The sequence below is a fragment of the Fukomys damarensis genome, unplaced genomic scaffold (genome assembly GCF_012274545.1).
Source record: "Fukomys damarensis isolate Sample0158 unplaced genomic scaffold, DMR_v1.0_HiC HiC_scaffold_2, whole genome shotgun sequence".
Taxonomy (NCBI): Eukaryota; Metazoa; Chordata; class Mammalia; order Rodentia; family Bathyergidae; genus Fukomys; species Fukomys damarensis.
Genome location: NW_022900914.1, coordinates 21,735,664 through 21,757,721, shown reverse-complemented (window position 1 = coordinate 21,757,721; position 22,058 = coordinate 21,735,664). Strand labels below are relative to the sequence as shown.

Below are 22,058 nucleotides of genomic sequence, written 5' to 3'. Positions count from 1 at the left end.
AAAAAAAAAAAAAAAAAAAAAAAAAAAAAAAAAAAACCAACCCCCCCCCCAAAAAAAAAGAAATCTCTGGGCCATGTTTTAATCATCTCTAACATGGGCTGATAATACTTCATTTACAGGGTCATTGTGAAAAGTAAATTTAGTGTTACAAAGATTAGGAATATGAAAAAATGATTATAAGTGAAAAAAAATATAGAATTTTACACCATGATTATACAGTTTTTAAAATAAGTGGAAAAGGATTAGGGAGAATTTACAATTCATAGAAATTGATGCGATAAGATCATAGATAACTTCAAAGTTCTATATTCTGAACTTTTATAATGTTATAAATGGAAGTATGCAATTATTTAAAACTGTCACGATGGTTGATACTCCTGTTTTCTGATGATACAGTTCCAAACCTGCTGTAGTTTTGAATCACTGGATGGGTGAACAAAGTGAAATGTAATCCGTTCTAAAAATGCCCTCACTTGAGTCCTGTCAAAACATGAATTTACTTTTAAACCATTTTTAGGGACGCTCAGTAGAATGGGTTTTTACGTTTTTACATTCAGGGGAATGATCATTAGGGGACCATATCGTGAACTCACAGAGTGATCTGAAGGGGTTCTAACACTCCAGCCCAACTAGAGATCCTCCTTAGCCTTGTCATCTCAGGAGCTGGGCCTCCTTTTCTCTCTCTCATGTTTTGAGTCTCTTGAATGTGTTATAATGTAAGTGCAGGCTGACACCGTATGGGCCAGACTTCTATTTAAGTGGATTGTGGCTTTTGAGCAGTAATTGATGGTAGTGTGAGGTTTAAGTAGCGGAATACTTAAAGCCAGGGTTCTGGACTTTAGAGAGGCTTGAGATTAAAAACTTGGCTTTGTCTTTTTTGGTACCAGGGATCCAACTTGGGACCTTGCACTTGCAAGGCAGGTGGTGGAACTACTGAGCTAAGTCCCCAGTGTGGCTTTGTCTTTTTGCTGTGTGATTTTAGGCAAGTTACCTTTCCTGACCCAGTTTTTTTTTTCTTCTCCTCTGTAAAGTGGGAACAGTAAATTCTCCCTGGGGTTGCTGACAGGATCAAGTTCAGTAAAGCTCATGCAGTGCTTAACATGATGCTGTGAATATAACAAGGAGGGGATAGATAGGAGCTGCTGGTACTCTGAAACATTGTTATCCATGATGGTGGAAGTAGAGGTGGTGGCTGCCTTTTTCATTGTGTATTTCTAGTACAGAGTTTAAGTCATGAGTAAAGTATGCTGCATGGGTGTGTGCATCATAAAACCAGGGCATTCATACTTAGACTGTGTTGGAAAGAAATCAAAGCCAAATTTATTTTAATACCACTTTTTTGTTTTGTTGATCTTCATGCTTACCTGGTGGTAGTAACTGATGTGCTTTTTTTTTTTTAAGCTATAAGATCTCCGTGTGTGGTTTAGGCTTACCTTGAACTCACTATGTAGCTCAGGTTAGCCTCAAATTCATGATCCTCCTGCCTCAGCTGGGATTATAGGCATGTACCACCCTGCCCAACTAACATTTATTGGTTTTTTTGGTACCAGGGATCGAACTCTGGTCCTTGCGCTTTCGAGGCAGGCAGTGGAACTGCTGAGCTAAATCCCTGACCCCTAATATTCATGTTTTTAATATCTGGACTTTAGGATAGGCCTTGTCAATTATAGGTAAATTTCGGTTTCTTTGAGAAATAAGAACCACAGGGTTGATGATTATATTACTTTGGCAATACTTTTTTATCTGTAAAGCTTAAATACTTTTCAACTTTAGAATTTTACTTTTCCAAGTGAGAATGTAATACAAAAGGATAATTTTAGTGGTTTGTATGTCTTACCTCCTTAATTATCAGGTGGCTTTAGAGAACCATCTATACATTCATCATCAGATTTATTCCTTTATGTAAAAATCTAGAATTCCCCCTTAGTTTCTTTCTTTTCTTTTCTTTTTCGGTACCGGGGATTGAATTTAGGACCTTGTGTTTGCAAGGCAGGCGGTGGCACCAACTGAGCTAAATCCCTGGGCCCTACTTAGTTTCTTTTTTAAAAATCTTACAGAAGAATAGTCTGTGTACCATACAGTCCACCCATTTAGGTAGAGGGTAGTGTGGTTTTAGGTTGGGTGCCATTGTGTGGACCTGCAGTCCTTGCTGCTTGATAGGCTGAAGTGGGAAGATGGCTCGAGCCCAGGGAAGTTGAGTCCACCCTCGCCAATATAGAGAAACCTGTGTCTGGGCAAACTCTCCCGGTGGTTCTTAGTGCTTAATAGATGAGTGCAACCACTACCAGTTAATTTTAGAGTATTTTTATCACCTCAAAAAGAAACCTATGCTTTTTAGCTGCCACTTGTTTCTCCCAGCCCCAGCCCCAGCCAGCCACTAATCTGTCTTCTCTGTCTCCAGAGTGCCCCGCTCTGGGCTTCTGTGAAGGGAATGATACAATATGTGGTCTTTCGTGCCTGCATCTATCAGTATGCTTCTCCATCCTCTTATTTTTAATATATATATGTATACACACATATACATATATGTGTGTGTGTGTGTGTGTGTGTGTGTGTGTGTGTGTGTGTATTATATATATATATTTTTTTTTTTTGGTACCGGGGATCAAACTTGGGACCTTGTGTTTGCGAGGAAGACGGCAGAACCACTGAGCTAAATCCCTGGCCTTTTACTATATATGTTTTAAATGTAGGAGTTTATTAATGTTGGAAATTTCAGTTAATTTATAGTTTTTTTGTATTCTTTATTTTTTGTTTTTTAATCCTGAAATGCAAGAAGATATTTTCTTAGTTACTTTTCTCATTGCTGAGACAAAGTATCTGACACCCAAAGTTAAAGGAGGAAAGGTATGTTTCCGCTCACAGTTTGTAGAGGTTTTAGTCCATCATCATCTGGCTCCAAGGCTGGGTACCATGGCAAGGGGCATCACGGAGCAGGCAGGAGGCAGCAGCAGACAATGAGTGCAAATGCCCTCTTTCTGTCCCTTATAGTCCACCCAGGCTAACCACCCTTACGGCTAGTAGCATTGACATCCAGGGTGGGGCCCTTAATCCCAGCATTGCACCATTAATCTCAGCATCACTCACTCTAGATCCAGCCATCTCTGAAAAGCCCCATCTGTGACCACAAGAGGCTTTGGGGGGAAGTCTAGACACTAGCCATGACAGTTCTATACTGTGCCTATGGAAGTTTCTGCAGTCTGCTCCAGGATAAGACGTTCCATGTTAGTACATTGCTTACTTGGAGAAAAAAAGGGACACCCAAGTCCCTTATGAAATCTAACTAAAAGTTCATACAGATTATAAGTGCTTTAGTGGTTTGGTAAGGTAGACACAGCAGGTACTTCTGGAAGCTCAGATTAGGCCTTTGTTGTCCCTGCCATCTGGCTGGTAGGGAGTTGACAGCTTTGCTGTGGGGAAGCAGGCTGGGGTGTTTTGTCAGAAGTTTGTGGACCAATTAAAGGCTTGTACTGCAGGGTTGAAGAGATCCCTCCTGTCCCTTGAGTGAGGCCAAAAGGTTCCTGCACTGTTCCAGGTGGCTGCTCTGTGAAAGGTTTGTTAGATGCTCCTACTTCTAACTTAACTTGCTGCTTTTCTCTCTTCCCCTCCAGGGATTAAGGCCTGTGGTTTCCACAGAAGCACCGCCTATCATATTTGCCACACCTACTAAACTGACCTCTAGTTACCCTGCATATGATTATGCTGGGAAGAACAAAGTTCCAGAGCTGCAGAAGTTTTTCCAGGTGAGGGAAGAAACTTGGGAACAGAAAAGTCTGTAAAATAATTAGACTTTAAAAGACCCTTCTGGGGCCAGGGATTTAGCTCAGTGATTTTGCCACCTGCTTTGCAAGTGCAAGGTCCTGAGTTCGATCCCTGCTACCAAAGGGAAAAAAAAATCCCTTCTGGAACCGAGAGTCTTACTCTTGTTCATTACTCAACTTCCTTTTTCTTTAAATAGAATTCCCAGCTGGTCGTGGTGGTACACACCTGTAATCTCAGCACTTGGGAAGCTGAGGCCGAAGGATCTCTGTGAGTTCCAGGCCAGTTTGGGCTACATAGTGAGTTCAAAACCAACCTGAACTACATAGAGATGTAAGAGCCTTACTGAACTAGAGCGACTCCATGTTGACCAGCAAATGACCCACAGACTATTGTTCCCCCACCCCTTATAGGATAAGTAATGATTAATTGTGAATTACTAGGTAACTGCTTGAGAGTAGCTGGGAAACTAGATAGAAACTGTAATAAACATAGAGACCCAAAGTAAATCACTCCACTCCTTGTTTGCCCATAACTGAATGTTCTGAGCACCACAATCTATAAAACAATGGATAATCGATCTGCTGATCATTAGTATGTAATGGTCGAGTACAGGATTGATGACCACTTGCCTTTGTCCCCTTCCTGTAAGTTTCTAGTGTAAACTCCCCCCATAGCCCTATATAAAATGGCCTCTGTTTCTGAGCTAGTTGCCCCTCTGAGCTACTTGGCTCCAGGAGTGCTGTCTGGCCAGACTAATAAAGGTCTATTTGCCAACCAGCCTGGTGTGTTCCTTCCTGGGTGACTCTCGCTGTCCGACAAGCTCCTGGAACCTCGCCGAGCTTTAGGGCTCAGCATCGTGGAGGTCTTTTGGCTGTTCACGCTCCACAGAGTAAAAGTGAGACTTTAAGTCTTACAGAGAGACCCTGACTAAAAAAAAAAAACAAAAAACAAAAAAACCTTAATTATATTTTAAGCCCTAAAGTAGGAACCTTATGTGGGTAGATATCACAACAGGGAAGGGTGGTTAGTGTCCCTGCATTTAAGGGTGCATAGGTTTTCACAGTGCCTGTACAGTGTGTGCTCTTGACCATCCACTGCATGGAGAAAACGGTGGTGTGTAGTGTGACCCTCAGAATCATGCAGAACATAATTGTGTTTGTGACACATGGAGTGACTTTTAGTAACAGTTATCTTCAAATCGTTTTTGTCTGCTTGATATTAAAGTTGATGTTGATGGATGTAGAGGAGCCCTCCAGGGCTTGCTATTCAGCTGAGAGAAGCCAGGTTTGATGTTTCAGGTAATACTAAGGTTACTCTGCTGAGAATCCTTGAGAACTTGGTGACCTAGCAGAACTGCCACCACTGTTATTACAGGGCAGCTTCCCTCAGAAGCATAGCCAGAGTAAAGCCTGACTCTTGGGGTTAGAGTACTTTGATTTTGATCAGTTTAGTCTCTATTTGGTAAAGTATAAGAGAGCATTTTGGATTCTTGCAGTGCAGTGGGAGGAAAGGGATTTGGAAACTGCAAAATAATGAAGTATCTTATGGAATCTGATTATTAAATGGGGTTTAACATTAGTGGAACGAAGACAGTTGAATACAAAAATGTATTTGAATCTATTAATTGACCTGGCATGGCCTTTGTTCTGTCAGAAGCCAAACTAAAGGCAGAACTACTCGGGGAGCATTTCTTGTGCCTGCACTTCTTAATTTAGCTGCTGATTGCCTTTGTTTTTTAAAAAATTCCCCTGTCCTTCTTTCCTGATTGAGTACTATATAATAAATGCTTTAGAAATGTGGACTCTGTTATTTCCAGTTGCTCGACTCTTTGGAGAATGTCTTTGGACTTAACATTAACTTAGGTGTAGTTTTTAGAAAATACGCTAATGTTTTAGTGAGTGTTCTCATGGATTAAGGCTTCTTCCACTGCCTTGTGTCTATGGATTAATTTCGCAAAGACAAGTTTGTTCTTTATTAAGCTAAAATTGTAAACCCTGCCTTCTGAGCCTTGCCCTTGTCCCCACTGCTTTCCAGAAGCCTGACGGGTTGCCTGTGCACCTCAAGCGGGGCCTGCCTGACCAGATGCTCTACCGGACCACCATGGCACTGACACTGGGTGGGACAATCTACTGCCTCATCGCTCTCTACAAGGCTGCGCAGCCCAGGAACAAGTGAGTTGGGCTGCACAGGACTCAGTGGCTTTTTGGCACAAACCCTTTGAATTTTTCTTTTTCTTTTCTTCACTTGGATGATCTGCTTAACATTTTTATAAAAACGGTCTGAAGATGGTATTGGTGTATGAAATGCATATGGCTCATCAGCTGTGAGAGCAGCTTGACAGTTAAAACAATTGTGCAAAAAAGTGGTGCTGCACTCTGTGATGAGGCTCCTGATTTCCCTGGAGATTCTAGAGAAAGGCTGCACACAGGCTCATTAACAGCAGCCTGTGCTGAGGCCCTTGGGGATCGGGACTGGGTTTTAAGCGTGGAGTGCTGCAGCTTTTCTGGATCTGCATGTGACGGAAGACAGGTGTCCAGGCCAGGTGCGTGAAACGAGTAGGCGGTCACCTTCAGGGTTTTTCCATCCCTTAGTAAAATGTGAATAGAAACTATTTGCAGCCTGTCTGTACTCATCGGGCAGTTTGTTTCAGAGGGTGATGTGCCTCATCCCATGTCTTCAGTGAAATTCTGTGTGTAGTTGTCCTGTATTTACTCCAACACGGGAACAGAACACTCGCTAAATGTTGCACTGCAGACTGGTGTCTTGATGTAGCCCTGCCGCAGGTTCTCCCTTATATTTTAAAAAAGTTATGGCTTTAAATTATGATTTATTTTGACTGGAATAAATACATGAATGAACATTTCAAGTTTGGAGTTCTTTAAACTAAATGACCTTTCAGAGTAATTGCAGAACACCAGAGACACCTTAAACCTGAGTCTCATTTCTTTCGTTTCAAATCCCTGCACCCGCTACCTCCAGCCCTGGGCAACCACTCACCTCCTCAGTCTTCTGGTGCTCCCTTCTCTGGAGATTTCACGCCCATGCCCTGTAATATGTGACCTCTGTTTTCTCTCACTTTGTGTAATACTTTGAGGTCTATCTGTTCCATGGCATTGTATTGTTCGTTCCTTTTTATAGCTGAATAGTATTTGCATGGATATATTCCACATTTCATTTACCTACTCGTCTTCATGGGCAGTTAATGGGCAGTTGGCACTGGTGGGCCATGGTGAATCACGGTGCACTGAACACCGGTGAATGAGGTTTTCGCCTGGTGTGTGTTTTCATTGCTCTTGGCTGTGTACCTCTAGCAGTAGAATCACTGAAGAATTGCTGGACTCTTTCTACATTAGGTGCAGTTTTACATTCCTACCAGTGCTCATAATTGATTTCTTCTTCTTCTTCTTCTTTTTCTTTTTTTCTTTTCTTTTTTTTTTGGTACTGGGGATCACACTCGGGACCTTGTGCTTGTGAGGCAGGTGGTGGCACCAGTGAGCTAAATGCCCAGCCTTATAGATGATTTTTGTTTTGCATCCAGGACCCAGGCAAAGATCATACATTGCATTTAATTGCCATGTCTGCTTAGTTTCCTCTTATACAGAACAATATTTGCATGTTTCCTGCCACTGACCTATTTGAAGAATCCAGTTGCGCACAGTGGTACATGCCTGTAATCCCAGCAGTCTGGGAGGCTGGTGCAGAAGGATGAAAGTTCAAGCCCAGTTTAGGCAAGTTAGAGACTTAGTGGGAACCTGACTTTAAAAAAAAAAGGCTGAGAATGTAGCCCAGTATTCAGGCCTTGTTGAGTCCCTAGTACTATTAAACTTCTATCAGGAATCCTAAGAGATGGTGTGGTTCCTTTTGTCATGCAGCGCTTGGTACTACTGCAGTTTTTCTGTTATTGGTGATTGGCAATTAGATAACTTAGTTAAGTTGTTGCCTACCACATTGCTTGCTTTGCCCTTTGATATTTCACCAAATGTCCTTTATCTTCAACAGTTTTGCACCCAGTGTTAGTGTGCCCTGGTGATTCTTTTGTTTTTGTTGAGACAGGATTTTGATATGTAGTCCAGGCTGGTCCTGAACTCACTGTATAAGCTCAGTCTTCCTGCCTCAGATTCCCGAGTGCTGGGATTACAGGTGTGGGTCACCCCACCCAGCTTTATTGGTGATTCTTGACTGTGATTTTTATTCTTTCACTTCTTCTGCATTGTTGGACATTTTTTGGTCCCCCTTTAAACTTGTTTTTACTGTTAATGTCTTCATTTCATATCTGACAGCCATCCTGGCATTATTTCAGTGGTCAGTGGCTGCCCAGACACGGCTTCTGTGTTCTCTGGCCACAACCTTACCAGCCTTTGAGCATTTCCTTACTTTCTGACCCAAAGTGGTTTCCACAATGCTCTTTTCTTTATTTACTTTTAGGTGTATTCTATGAATACATAGATGTTATCTGTGTTATTTTCACCTAAATGGTACTATACCTTCCTAGTGTGACTTGGAGCTTAGAGATTCTTCTCCACCTCATTCTTCTGCGATGAATTCCATTTTATGAATGTTTCATAATTTAATTCATCTTTTGATGGGTATGTTTGTATGTATTTCTCGCTTTTAGAGACAAGGTCTTGCAATGTAGTTCACGTGGACCTTGCACTCATGCCAGTCCCCCTGCCTTAGCACGCCAAGTTCTCAGATTACAGGTGTGCGTCACTATGCCCAGCTACTTCCCAAAGTTGAACTGCTTGAGAGCGCGCCAGGTTTGAAGTCTACAAAAGGGGCGCAGGTCTCTCAGCTCTTCTGTCGAGACCACGGTGTGTAGTATTGGAGTAGTCTCACGTCTTTGGGCCCTGGGGTATAGTGCTAATGTGTTTGAAACACTGAGGAAGTTTGTGAGTAGGTAAACAAATCCTTTTGCGGGTTAGAACTTTTGTGAATCTTTTCTTATTTTTATTTCAATTTTTTTTTTTAATGTGGTAATGGGGATTGAACCAAGGGCCTTCACACTGAGCTACATCTCCTGTACTTTGTATTTTGATGCAGAGTCTTGCTAATTCACTAAGTTGCCTAGGCTGGATTCAAACTTGTGATCTTCCTGCCTCAGCCTCCCATAGTGCTGGGATTTTAGCTGTGCACTATGTGTGGCTGATTCTTTGCTTTTAACAAAATTGGAAGAAGAACCAGCGGAGTTGTTAATCATTGAAAATTATTCTTTTTTGTTGTTGTTTTGTGTTTTGAGACAGGGTTTCACTGTGTAGTTGAGACTGACTTGGAACTCACTATGTAGCCCAGGCTGGTCTGGAACTCATAGCGATCCTCCTGCCTCAGCCTCCCAAGTGCTGGGATTACAGGCATGTGCCACCACACACCTAGACTGACTTGGAACTCACTATGTAGCCCAGGCTGGTCTGGAACTCATAGCGATCCTCCTGCCTCAGCCTCCCAAGTGCTGGGATTACAGGCATGTGCCACCACACCTGGCTGAAAAATATTCTTGATAACAGATCATTACATAAGTGTTCATTAGAACTCAGGAGTTTCAAGAATTCTCTGATATTGCTACTATAAAACCCTATTCCCTTTTACTTATGAGTATAAGGCTTCTCATTGCTTATGTCTGTAAAAATAAAAAAGTAGAAATGGAATTGGTTCTGAATCTAATTTTTTTTTTGGTACTGGGGATCGAACGCAAGACCTTGCACTTGCAAGGCAGGCGGCAAAACCACTGAGCTAAATTCCTGGCCCTGTTTGTTTGTTTTTTAATTTTTTGGTGGGGGGTGGGTTGAACTCGGGTTCTTGCATTTGCAAGGCAGGCGGCAGAACCACTGAGCTAAATCCCCGGCCCACTTGAATCTGTTTTAACAGTAAGCAGGATTTACCCATGGAGACCTGAACCAGCCCCCTCTCTGTAATTGAGATGCGTTTCTGGTACACATTTTCCTCATCTTTAATAATGATCAACATTTAACTGTTGTTTTGATCAGGTATGTAGTAATAGTAATTGTAATACAACCCAGAATAAAAGTACCTTTAGCCCTTAAGAGTTTATAGTCACAGGAAATTTAATTAAATTTAAATTGCACAGTGTTATAGTGAGAGGTACAAGCCTAAAATCCTATTTGGGTAAAATTTTGGGGGATGGGTAAAATTGTAGATGTGAGAGGGAAATTGAAATAGATGCTTAAGAAGAAACGTCTGACTCCTCAATAGTGATACAGTGTAAATCCCCCTCGGGCTCATGCACCATTTAATCTTCACTTAACCTGGCTGTGGTATTTGGAAGGGGATCTTCAGGATAGGTAAAGGGAGTTAAGTGAGACCACAAGGGTGGGACCCTGACCCAGTGGGACTGTGGCTTCCAAAGCAGAGGAGGTGAGACCTGAGCCAATATGCTGCTCGCCCCATCATACCCTTGGCCGGCCTCCTGGGCATCTGTATTGTCCGTTAAGGAGGACCTTGAACCTCAGCCTTCAGAACCATGAGTTGAGTAATGATTTATTCTCTTACTTCTTTTTGTGTGCGGTGCTTAGTATGCAACCCAAGCCCTTGCATAGCATAGGCAAGTGCTGTACCACTGAGCCACACCTCAGCCCTACTGCCTTTCTGTAAATTGTGCCGTCTGTGGTGCTCAGGGCCAGCAACAGGGAATGGGGAACGACGAAGTGGCATTTGTATTTCTTTTGTTTTGGTACCAGGGATCGAACTCGGGCCCTTGCACTTTTGAGGCAGGTGGCGGAAACACTGAGCCAAAGCCCCGGCCCCTGTATTTCTAACTGGTTAAATACAGGTGGGTGTCCAGCTGTGGGGGTGTTTATATCCCACGAGATGGATTTATAAAAGTGATTTAATAGTTTAGCCAATATTCACAGTAGAACAAATATTTTTAGCAATAATTAAATTTATTTGTTTTGTTTTTATGGTATTGGGGATTGAACTCGGGTCCTTGCGCTTGCAAGGCAGGCCACTGAACCGCTGAGCTAAATCCCCAGCCAGTAATTAAATTTATAATGAAAACTTTTTAGATGAGCAGTACACAGAAAAGTTAGGGTGCCCAAGAACTACTGAAAATAGCCCCTTTGTAGTTCTCTTAAGTGCGCACTTCCTTGCCTTTGTTTTCTCTGTCAGCCTGATTCCCTTCGGGTCAGCCTGGCCTTCGCTTCTTCTTGCTCCTCACCCCAGAGGTGGTGTGAAGCTCTCAGCGGCATGTGAAGGCAGAGGGCTTGCCAAGTTCCTCTTTTGTACATATTTTTTCTCCCCCTTGTGTGTGTGGCTCTGGGGGTCCCCAGCTTCCCTGATGTCCAGGTTTGTCTGCATCCAAATCCAAACCCACCTGATCCTGCTTAGCTTTCTTTTCTTTTCTTTCTTTCTTTTTTCTTTTTCTTTTTTTTTGGTACCGGCAGGTGGCAGAACCACTGAGCTAAATCCCTGGCCCCCTGCTTAGCTTTCAAGACCAGATGAGGTGCTGTGGCCAGAAATGGATGCTGAGGTTTGTAACCCCCAAATCATTTCCTTCGGGGCACAAGCTTTCCAGACCTCTCACCTGGTCCATTGATCTTCGGTAGCTAGAGCTGACACTCCGGCAGTCAGAGCTGCCTGCTGACACCTCTCCTGGTGGACGATACACTTGTTTGACATTGTGACTGCACACCCTTGGTTCACTGACTGTGTGATCAGGTGCCGCAGGGTGGGCTGAGAAGGGAGCTCCGTCCTTGGGATCTTCAACATGAATTCCATTAACCTCTTCTTAGTTTCCTTGATCATCATCTGTAGTTCCCAGGGCCTCAGAACTGAGTCAGATGGCCTTGCCTTTGATAAGCAAGCCTGCAGGATATATTTAAGGACGCTTCTCAGCCAGGTGTGTTGGTGCACAACTGTAATCTCAGTATCCGGGAGGCTGAGGCAGGAGGATCACTGCAAATTCGAGGCCAGTCTGGGCTACTCAGTGAATTCAAAGCTAGCTTAAAACACACCACCCCACAAAAGGAAGCTGCTTTAAAGTGATTTTAGGGCCTTCTTGGCGTTGGCAGAGCACATGGCTGAGACACGCTGTAGTTGTGAGGACTGCTGCAGTCATACTTACCTGTTTCCCCAGGAGCGCTGGTGACCTGTGGGTTTGGTGGATGGAAGCCTCTCTGAGGCTTGTGTTCTTGGACTCCTGTCACGAGAGCCTCCTGCTGAGTTAAGGGCAGGGCACCCAGATGGTTCAGTCTCCTCTGCAGTTAGACCTGTCACCCAGAATCCTGCCTTGGTGTGGCTCCGAGCAGCCTGCAGTGTGGTGCTGCTGCAGGCCGTGCAGGGATGGGCAGCCTGGGCCCCATGCTGCTTGCTCTGCTCTGCAGTCTGTTGGCCACATTTTCTGAGGTGGCTGCCATAAAATACAAACAGAAAACAGACCAAACACAATGGCCAAGGAAACCTACCATTCTGCAGGTGAATTTTCCCCTTTGTGTTCCAGCAGCCTTCCTGGGACATGATGCCTTCTCTTTCCCTGACTTTGTCCACGGTCACTGATATTTGTCATGGTCACATAGCTCCAAGGCCAGAGCACAGGTCCCTCATACATACATTACCCAGATTCGAATTTTTGCTAAGTCCAAATACAGATGGAGACCAGGTGAAGCTGCCTCAGGCTGTAAGAAATGGTGGCCTTGCCTCCCAGCAACAGGGAAGAAGCAGAGGCCCAGTGTGGTGGGGCCTTGGTGTGGTACAAGGTCAAACAGACCCTGTTGGGATTGGGGTTTCCAAGGGAAAAAGGGAGACCGAGGCTGTGCAGGCCTGTACCCAGTGCTGGGGTGTAACACCTGCTGGGAGGCAGAGCAGAAATTGGGTGGTTCCTGGGAGCACCTTGCCCAGGCAGGGGCTGCTGTGCACATTTCAGCTCTCCTGGGTCGGGGAGAGGGAGAAGGACAGGGGGCAGTTAGGCAGAAACAGTGCAGGGGCAGCGCCTGCTGGCTCTGGTCCTACCTCGGGCTCCTGGCTGTACCAGGTTAGGCTTCAGTCACTGAGAGGAGCCCTGAGCTGAGAAGGAGGTCACTTACCTCGAGAAGGCCCTGGGGCTGTGATGTTCCAAAATCGGTTACCTCCTGGCAGGCTCCAAGCCTGTGTCCTCACCCTGCCTGCCACTGTTTGGGCCACTAAACCTCCATGTTGTGCAGCAGATTAATTTGGAAGTTGAGTTGCAGCTGAATGAGTTGATTTCAACTTCAAAGTTCACTGATGTTTAATTAGAACCATCTTGAGACAAAACTTGCTCCCAGGAAATTATTCTGACCGAATAATTAAAGAGAATAAAGGTTAGATATGTGTTTCTGGCTAAGTCTGTGTTGCATTCAACATCTCCCAAACATGAATTCCATTAACCTTTCACGAACCAGCATGAAATTGCTTTCAATTAGTTGTCAAATTCTTTTTTTTTTTTTTTGGTACGGGGGATTGAACTCGTGTCCTTGCGCTTGCAAGGCAGGCCACCGAACCGCTGAGCTAAATCCCTGGCTAGTTGTCAAATTCTAATTAAAGTAGAATCATACCAAGGAGCTGTTGTTTATACTTGGTGGCTGTTCCCTGTTCTCTGATGTCCTCATCTTGAAGCCACTGCCTGGCGAATTGATTTTCTAGCTTTTCCACCTCTTTTGTGGGGATCTGCTCAGGTACCGTTGGGGAGAATCAGAACCAGCTGGAGGACTGGGCATAGCACGGCAGGGGCTGTGGGAGGTGACACTGCTCGAGGCCTGGCCTTAGAGATGGGGAACAGCTAAAGTAGGGCAGGGCCTCTTGGGCAGCTCCTCTGGTGGGTGGGTTGGGGTGCTGAGGTGAGAAGGGCTGGATTCCAAGGAGCCCTGTGAAGTTGGGAGGGGAGCATAATCTCACTCTGAGCCTCTGTGCCTTGTTCCTTTGGGAACAGGTCTCGGTTCTCGTCCGGCCCGTCTGCATGCAGTTTGTGTGTCCAGTGGCCACAGCAGGAGGGCTGGAGAGGGCCTGATAGGAAGCACTGTCCCTGCTGCAGGACTTACGGTTCCTGGTCATCATGCACATTTTTCCCATTTCTTTTCCTGATCTATTATGGATTATCTATTATGTGACGAGTCACAACCAAGACACAATCTCTAGGGTTTCACAAGGTAGAATTTCAGGCCAGAGATGAGATCTGCTTTCTTTGGTCATGGGTCTGGAAAAGGGCAGAGTCACTGACCGTACTGTTACTTGTGTGTCTTGAAAACGTGTTGTGGGGTCATTTATGGTAGCCCAGGCTTAAAGGAACCTCAGTGTGATCTAGAATCTGGGCAGTTGATGGCAGGAGGGGTGGCCTGACTGCACTTGAGAAGACAGACCTGCCTCCAGCTTTGCACATAGCAGCTTGGGCCTGGAGGTCCCAGTGCCAGCAGTGGACCTGGCTACTTTCCAGATGTGTCTTGAAGCTTTGCTGGGCTCTTAACCTTTCCTGATTCCCCAGCTCACTGGGTGTTTCTGGCTTCCACGTGTTTTCTGTTCTTCCCTTATAGAGCCATCAGGTGCCCTGTATGCCTTTTCCTGCAGAGCTTTTCCACGAGCAGACCTGGGCTTGCCTGATACGTACCCTTCCCCTGTCAGCCTGGGGCCTCGTCTCTCCACCCTCAGGAGCTTCTGTGTGGGAACCATTCGTCCTTTAGTCACTGGGCACCACATTCCGTGCGAGGCAGTGCAGACACAGATGTTGACTCCCTGGCCTCCAGGGCTCATGGAGTGATGAGCACCACCCTGGTCGGGTGGCCAGGGGCGGGGCTGCACTGGGTAGGCGAGGGGAGGGGTGGAAGGGCAGCTCTCCAGGGCACTGTTTGAGTTTGTATGGCCCCACTTGGGGAAGGCCGATTGTGTCAGCATCTTGGCTGTCAGGAGAGGAGAGGATAGGTAGTTGCGGGAGCTGAAGAGGGAGTCAAAGAGGGAGGCTCAGGCCCCCTCTTGAACGAGCTTCCTGGTACCTTGACAAAGAGAGCTGGAAGCCTGGTTGGTGGCAGCAAGTTCGTGTGCTGAGGGCAGCCCCCGATCCCAGGCTCTCTGGTTTCCCTGAAGCCATGGTGGCAGTGAGGAGGACAGATGGGTGAAGGAAGAGACTAAGGGCAGGGAGTGGGTGAGAGGTGTGAGGGAATGAGGGCCTGGGCCTGATGGTGGTGAGCACAGGAGAGGAGGGGGTGGGTCCTGGGGACATGGCCAAGGCGGGGTGGACAGGGCTGACGATTGGACGTGTGTGTGGGTGCTCCGGGGGGCTCAGTCTGGCTGCTGAGGAGTGGGGGTCACAGGGTGGGGTGAGTGTTGAGTCCTCTAGGCCGCCACGTGGTGCCAAGGCCCATCCTGACTGGTGTCTGCTCCGTGTTCAGGGCTGGGAGTCTCCTGTGTGGAGTGGGGATGCAGACAGGGAAATGGTGATCTTCAGGGCGAGGGGCGAGGAGAGCCTGTGACGGCTCATGGGTGCGTGAGAGCAGCAGGCACAAAAGAGAACAGGACTGAGATTCTACGCGCACAAAGCCGAAAGTCATCTGTGGGGAGAGAGGTGAGGACGGGGTCACCAGGTGTGAGGGAGGAGGGACAGAAGGATGGGTCCAAAGCCCTTTCGGGGTGCTGGGAACACACCTTGTGTCCCTCGGGGGGCCTTACTTGGGCACATACTCCACAGATACACAAATGCCTCCTTACAGGTTATACCTTTAAAAACATCTTTATAAATAGGGAGGAGGGAAGGAAGGAACCTAGAGGCAGGTGGTGCCAGGAGAGAGGGTGAGGGATGTGTGAAGAGAGGCCGAGGGCCAGTGTGGCTCAGGTGGATGCCATCGGGTTGTGTGCATGGATGGCGTCCCGGCCTCAGCAGGCCGCCGTGCCCGTCTCTTCCCTTGCGTTCACCAGCTGTGTCCCTTGTGCTAGTGAGTGGGAGCATGGAGGTGTGGAGACGACACAGAGGGCCTTGGGGCTTGCCTGGCAAGTTCTGCTTCCTGTGGCTTCTGGTGCTGGGAAGGGCGGGCCACGTGTGGTTTCCCGAATGCCCTCTCAGACAAATCCCTGTTTAAATTTTTTTGTTTTGTTTTGTTTTTTGAGACAGGGTCTCACTATGTAGTTGAGACTGACCTGGAACTCACTATGTAGCACAGGCTGGTCTCAAACTTACAGAGATCCTCCTGCCTCAGCCTCCTGAGTGCTGGGATTACAGGTATGTGCCACCATGCCTGGCCTGTTTAAATGTTTTAATAAAAAGTGTAATTAACTATTATGATTTAATTTTAAAAATCTTTCCTATTTTAATATGAGAGTTCCCCATAGAAACCATTTCAGCTTTGGCAGCTTTATTAATGGAGCCACCTGCAGGCTTTCCTTACAATCTGTCGCATTGTTCATGCTTTCCAATGTGGGGGCCCCTGCCTGTGACCTGGGACAGCTGGTCTTGTTCTTTAGTGCGCCACGAAGATAGGGCTTCAGGACCAGGAGACACTTACCAGCATCGCCGCCCCTTTGGGTTGATGCTCTGGGTGGGTAAGGCCCTTCGCTCTTCTTTCAGTTTGGGACTGGGGAGATGGTGCCTTGGGGCAGCTGAGATAGTACCCAGTCTTGCTTCTGCCCGCTATGGGAAGTGCTTTCATGAGAGCCAAGTAATTACCATGTTACAGCTGGTCACTGGGGCCTTTCTTGTAGCCAGCAGTCATGTGTCACTTAATGTTGGGGACATGTCCTGAGAAATGTGTTATCAGGTGGTTTCACTACGTGAACATCGCAGAACCACATCATCACTAGGGGACCGTGGACACGACAGGGCTGCAGTTAGGGTTTTGCTGTCAGATTCTTCCTGTCCCCCCGCAATGTGGCTGCCTGTGAGGGTGAATGGAGTAGATTGCACCAAGGCTCCAGGGTCCTGTGAGGGCTTGAGTCAGCTCAGAATAAACTCATCTGAATGGAAATGTCAGCGCCTGGCAAACATTCTTGCTATTGATTCTGGTGATGAGATATTCAGGGGCAGCCAACAGAAGGCCACACGGGAATGGATGCTACCAGAGGCGGGGCTCTCGGGGTCGCTGTTGACCTGCCCTCCACACTGCAGCTGCCTCGCAAGGCCGGGCTGGAGTGACATTCTTGTTTTCCTTATTTATTAGAATAAGAGAAGGTGTTCAGGTCCCTGAAGGGACTACAGGCGGGCAGGAGGGACTATGTACCAGCAGCACACCTCCGGAAGCAAACTCGGTAAGGGGAGGAGGCGCCTGGGCAGGCAGTGGGGAAGACACCCAAAGGCTGGCTCCGTGCACTTGCACCGGCAGACTGGGCCGTGGTACTGCTATGAACGGGTTGACATCCCTAATCTGAAAATCCAAAATCAGAAAACTGGAGTGTCAAGATGACTGCATAGTGGAAATTCTGTAGTTGCCTGGGGAGTCAGAACACAGATGCACTGAAAATAATGAACACGACTACCTTGGGTGCGTGTGTAAGGTGCACGGGACACAGGATGCTCCCGCTCCATCTTGGGCCCACCCCCAAGGTATCTTATGTTCTAAAGGACATGTTCCAAGGTCTGAAAAATAACGGAAATTTGAAATATTTCCTGGTTCTGAGCATTTTGAGTACGAGATTTTTGAACCTGTACCAACCACCTGTTATTGAGGATGAATTGGCAGTGTGCTCAGGTTGTCGCCTGTTTTCCTGGGTGCCGAGCTTTCAGCGCTCAGCCTGGTCTAGGACCCTCCTGACACCTGGACAGCAGGCGAGGCTAGAACAGCAGCAGATACCACCCAGCGCCCATGTCCACTTAACCTGAGCAGTTCAAGTGCACAAGGTCAGAAATGGCATAAAAAGGCTTTGTTGTACAGTCACCTTTTCTCTTCCATGTTCCCTTCAAAAGCACAAAGGCAAAGCTTCTGCACCATTACTATTTTTAAATTTTAAAATAACGATAGACTCACAGGAAGCTTTTAAAATTAAGAGGCCTGAGAAGTCTCCCCTTAGTTTTCCCCATTGGTGACATTTTAGAGTAACTATGCTATCAACACCAGGTAATTTGAATTGAGACTGTAAATCTTACCGTTTTCATCAGTTCTGTATGCATTCCTGTGCATGTGTGCAGTTCTGTGACATTTGATTCTGTGCATTGTACTCAGAAGGCAAACTGTTCAATCCATAAGGGAGCCCCAAGTACTATCCTTCTGTAGTTGCATCTCTCCCCTCCATTCCTGTCTCCTGGCAGCTCTTAATCTGTTGTCTCTATACTTTAGTCGTTTCAAAAATGGCATTTAAGTGCAAATTTGTAATTTGTCAACTTTTGAGATTTTTTTTTTACTGTGCATAATGTCTTGAAAGTCATCCCAAGTTTGCGTGTGTCAGGGTGTATTTCTTATGGCAGTATTCCAATTAGATGGAAAAAAATAATACAGTATATATACTGTATAATTTTCTCTTTTTTTGATGATACTGGGGATTGACCCAGGGGCTTCACACTGAGCTACATTCTGAGCCGTTATTTTTTTACTTTGAGACAAACCCTCACTATGTTGCTAAGTTGCCTCGCCTGACCCTTACTGGGAGCCTCCTGCCTCAGTCTTCCAGAGGGCTGGATTACAGGTGTGCACCACCAGGGATTGAACTCAGGACCTTGCGCTTGTGAGGTAGGCATAGTGCCGCTGAGCTAAATCCTTGGCCCAATAATGTATTTTTTAAATTCATTAAGTTTATTGGTACATTTTAGGTATACAGTATGATGAGATTCATCATTGGGAATTTGTACCTTTACAAGATGTATCTTGGTTCTTATTTTTTCCCCATTTCCCTGCCCTCTCTTCCACCCCTATTTACGAAGATTTTGTTTGTTTTTTCCTTTTCTCATATTGTTTTGTTTTTTTGAGACGGGGTCTTAATTTTTATTTCAGCCTGGCCTTGTACTCACTAAGGAGCCCTGGCTGGCCTTGAAAGCATGGTGATCCTCCTGCCTCAGCCTCTCGAATGCTGGTATTATAGGTGTGCAGTCAGTTGTTATCATCATTATTTTATTATTATTTCCAGTACTGGGGATCGAACTCAGATCCTTGCACTTGCATAGCAGGTGGGTGGAACCACTGAGCTAAATCCCTGGCCCCTGGCCCTATTTTTTAAAATATCAAAATGTAACTTTGAGTCTGAGGCAGGAGGATGACAAGTTTGAGCCCACCCTGGGCAACTTAGAGACCCTGTCTCAAAAAATAAAAAGGGTGGGGCTGTAAGTCAGTGGTAGAGCACTTGCCTAGCATGCCTGAGACCATGAGTTCAATCCCAAGTACTACAAAAGTAAAAAAAAAACAAAAAAATACCTTAATGATATATCAGTTCTAGAATTTAATAATGATAGGTTTTAATAGATGACCAATCCAAGGTTCTTTAGTAGGAATAATTTATTTTCCACATTTCAAATTATACATTATAGCTTCTGACTTTGTCATATACCAATTCTCAAATATGCAAGCCTTAATTATTATAATTTTTAGATTATATGCCCTCTGAGGTCAGGGGCTACATCTTTTTCTTTGGATTCCTGTTGAGCCTAGCACAGTTCCTTGCACAGGGCAGGTCTGTGATTTTTGGTGTTGAGGGTTGAATGCAGGGCTTGCTAAATGTGTCCTCTACCATGAGCTGCAGCCCCTGGCCAAGTCAGGGCCTTTGTATGTCCTCAGTCCAGGAGGCTTCCCAGAAGGCACACTGGCTACCACACTGCAAGGCGGAGGCCACACAATCCACTTTTCTTGTAGAGAAACAGGCTAGAGAAGAGCAGCTGCTTTATTTGGACATCCAAATTAGTTATGTTGATTGAAACAGAGCTGTACTCTTGACAAGGGGAGAGAATGCTAGCTTCTGAGCAGGGAGCACATGAGCCCAGCCCAGTGCGGCTTACATGGCGTCACTGCCCACATGCGTGGGTGCATCTTTGCAGACGGTGGGCTCCAGAGGCTCCAGTGACCTTTCTCATGTGCCCCGACTCTGGTGATTAGGTCAAGAATGAAATGGGATGACCAGGTCTGAGGATGTTGATCACAGAATTGTTTTTCTTCCCAAGGCCCTTCTTATGGCACCATTTTTTGTTTCTTTACTGTGATCTTATGAAGGTACACATTGTCAGGAGTTGAAATCGGCCTTTGAATAGATTTTGCTTAATCCCACTGAGGAATTTAGTCATCAGCACCAGTAGCCATCCATATTCATCTGGGTTGGAGGATGGCTCTTGAGGAAAGCCGCCTTTCAGAACTGCATGATTATACTGCTGAAAGGGAATCAATCCTGAAGCCCTGTGGCTGTTCGTGGGGCTGGAATGACCCCAGGCTGGTCATGGGAAGAGTGGGATGGATGAGGACCAGGTGTGAAGTGTAAAGAGCACTCAGCTAACGACAGAGGTGCCATACTCAACTTAGTGAAGTGGCAGTCATCAGAGCCTTCAAAATGAGGGCATAATCTTCACACAAATATTTAAATTGAACACCTGGGACTAAGGCCACCTTCACTGGCCTTTGGTAAAAGAAGGCAGGAAGAGCAGGCAGCAGGTGTCACATGTACTAAGCCTGGAGGCTTCTCTGCCCCACAGTGGCTAGACAGGATCTGTTCATGAGCGGCCCCTTCAACTTTGTGACACTCTGCAGGTCCTTCCTAAAGCCTGATCTCTCTGTTCGTCTTCACATTGTGCCTCAGCCATTTGCTATGAATCTAGGACAGTTACTTGGCTCCCCTGTTCCTTGTTTCCCCATCGATAAAGTGGCAATAGTAGAATTTAGGATCTTTGAGAAGCCTAAAGTACGTTACGCATGGCATTGTCTGATGCTGAGTGGCGCATCTAGCTGTATGGCTGTCCCAGATCTTAACCAATGAGTGAGTACCTAGGTTTCATTTTAGCCCGTTTTTGTTTTCATCCTTTGAGTCACAGATGTGGCACCAAATTTTTCTACCAAATCTCTGGATTGGTATAATTTTTATGGACCTTACCCATGAAAGGACAGTGGGTACAGAAATGAGACAGTTGGGCACTTCCAGAGGAGACAGGGCAACTCTGGTTCATTTGGGATGGCCTGCTTTTCCTGCCGATCCCTTCCTTGGCTGGGAAGTTTGTTCTTGGTATTAGAGCTTTTAAAGCTACAGGGACCTATTACCGAGAGTAGAAGTCAAGGTTCCCTTTGGAAAAGGTGTGCCTGGGAACCTGAGCTGAATCTCATGACTGTAGCCCAGAGCGACTCCTTTGCAAAGTGATGCTTGTTTTTAATTTAGGAAAACCACCTGCACTTTTCCATGTTCCTGGAAGACATCAGATGTGGGCACCTGGGAGCACTGACTTCAGCGACATCAGATGTGTAGCATCACTGAGGGGAGTGGGGTCCTGACTCCAGGACAAGGGCTGAGACTTTTGTTGGTCCTGTAAGTTTTTCTCACTTTAATTTCTACCTGTACTTTCTTTCTCCTGATGCATATATTTTTTGACAGTCTCATAAGCTGCCCAGGCTCGTCTTGAACTCAGTGCTCCTGCCTCAGCCTCCTGAGTAGCTAGGATTACAGGTATGCACCACCATACCTGGCTGCTGCTTCCTATTTCAGAGTATCTTTCGCAGGCTAGTGGAAGCGGTGCAAGCTTTGAACTTACAAAGCTACCGGGCAGTGTCTTGCCACAGCATTGCTGAGCTAGGGCTGTGGTAGTCTTGGCCTTGCAGTGGGTGCTCCTTGCAATGACAGAAATTGGATTCACATGCTATTCTGCTCCTAAAACGTATTGTCTTTATTTCAAAAGGCGGAAGTGAAGTGAAATAAACTGAGGACCTAGTTCCTTCTACAAGTTCTATTAAAACATTCTAGAAGTTCTATTAAAACATCTTGATGTGTTCAAAAACTAATTTGTCATATAACCCTACAGATTAGTTTACTAAATTTCCTTAGTTTTTAAGAAAAAGCACATTGTTTAGTCAGTGGTTTGTTCTGGGTCCATCAGCCATCCTGTCTCTGAATCAGTGAAAGAGGAATTCCAACCCTGGGACGGCCTCACCTGGGCCAGTATGTATGAGTGGCTGGACATACTGTCATTAAAGTTGAGCAATGCCATCATGAAAATCCCATCATTTTCATGACTGTAAAACTACAGAATGTTTGGAATATTCTCAACATATTAATTCATAGAAAATCTGCAGCAGCCATTTTTATGGTTATTGTTCGGAGGATCTGTGCTACTAAGCAGAGGAAAGGGTTAAGGGGCCTCAAGTTCAGGTACTTAGAAAAGCCAACACTAGGAGGCAGCAGGTAACCAGGATCACCAGGATAATCCAATATTAAACATTAGCGGACGTGTGGGTGTG

The 22,058-nt window shown here is 45.8% G+C and overlaps 1 protein-coding gene across 3 annotated transcripts in view; it reads left to right on the top strand.

The window, feature by feature from the left end:
• The window catches only part of LOC104848775 (cytochrome c oxidase subunit 7A-related protein, mitochondrial), an 84,401-nt gene that overhangs the window by 3,173 nt on the left and 59,170 nt on the right, over positions 1–22,058 (top strand). For 2 of the 3 annotated variants that reach the window (XM_010604932.3, XM_010604931.3), the window contains exons 2-3: positions 3,612–3,743; positions 5,797–5,933. In XM_010604932.3, the coding sequence (XP_010603234.1) occupies positions 3,612–3,743; positions 5,797–5,933 (269 nt within the window). Of the gene's footprint in view, positions 1–3,611; positions 3,744–5,796; positions 5,934–20,985; positions 21,082–22,058 lie in introns of those variants that run through there. The other variant, XM_033763781.1, reaches the window with a different exon arrangement.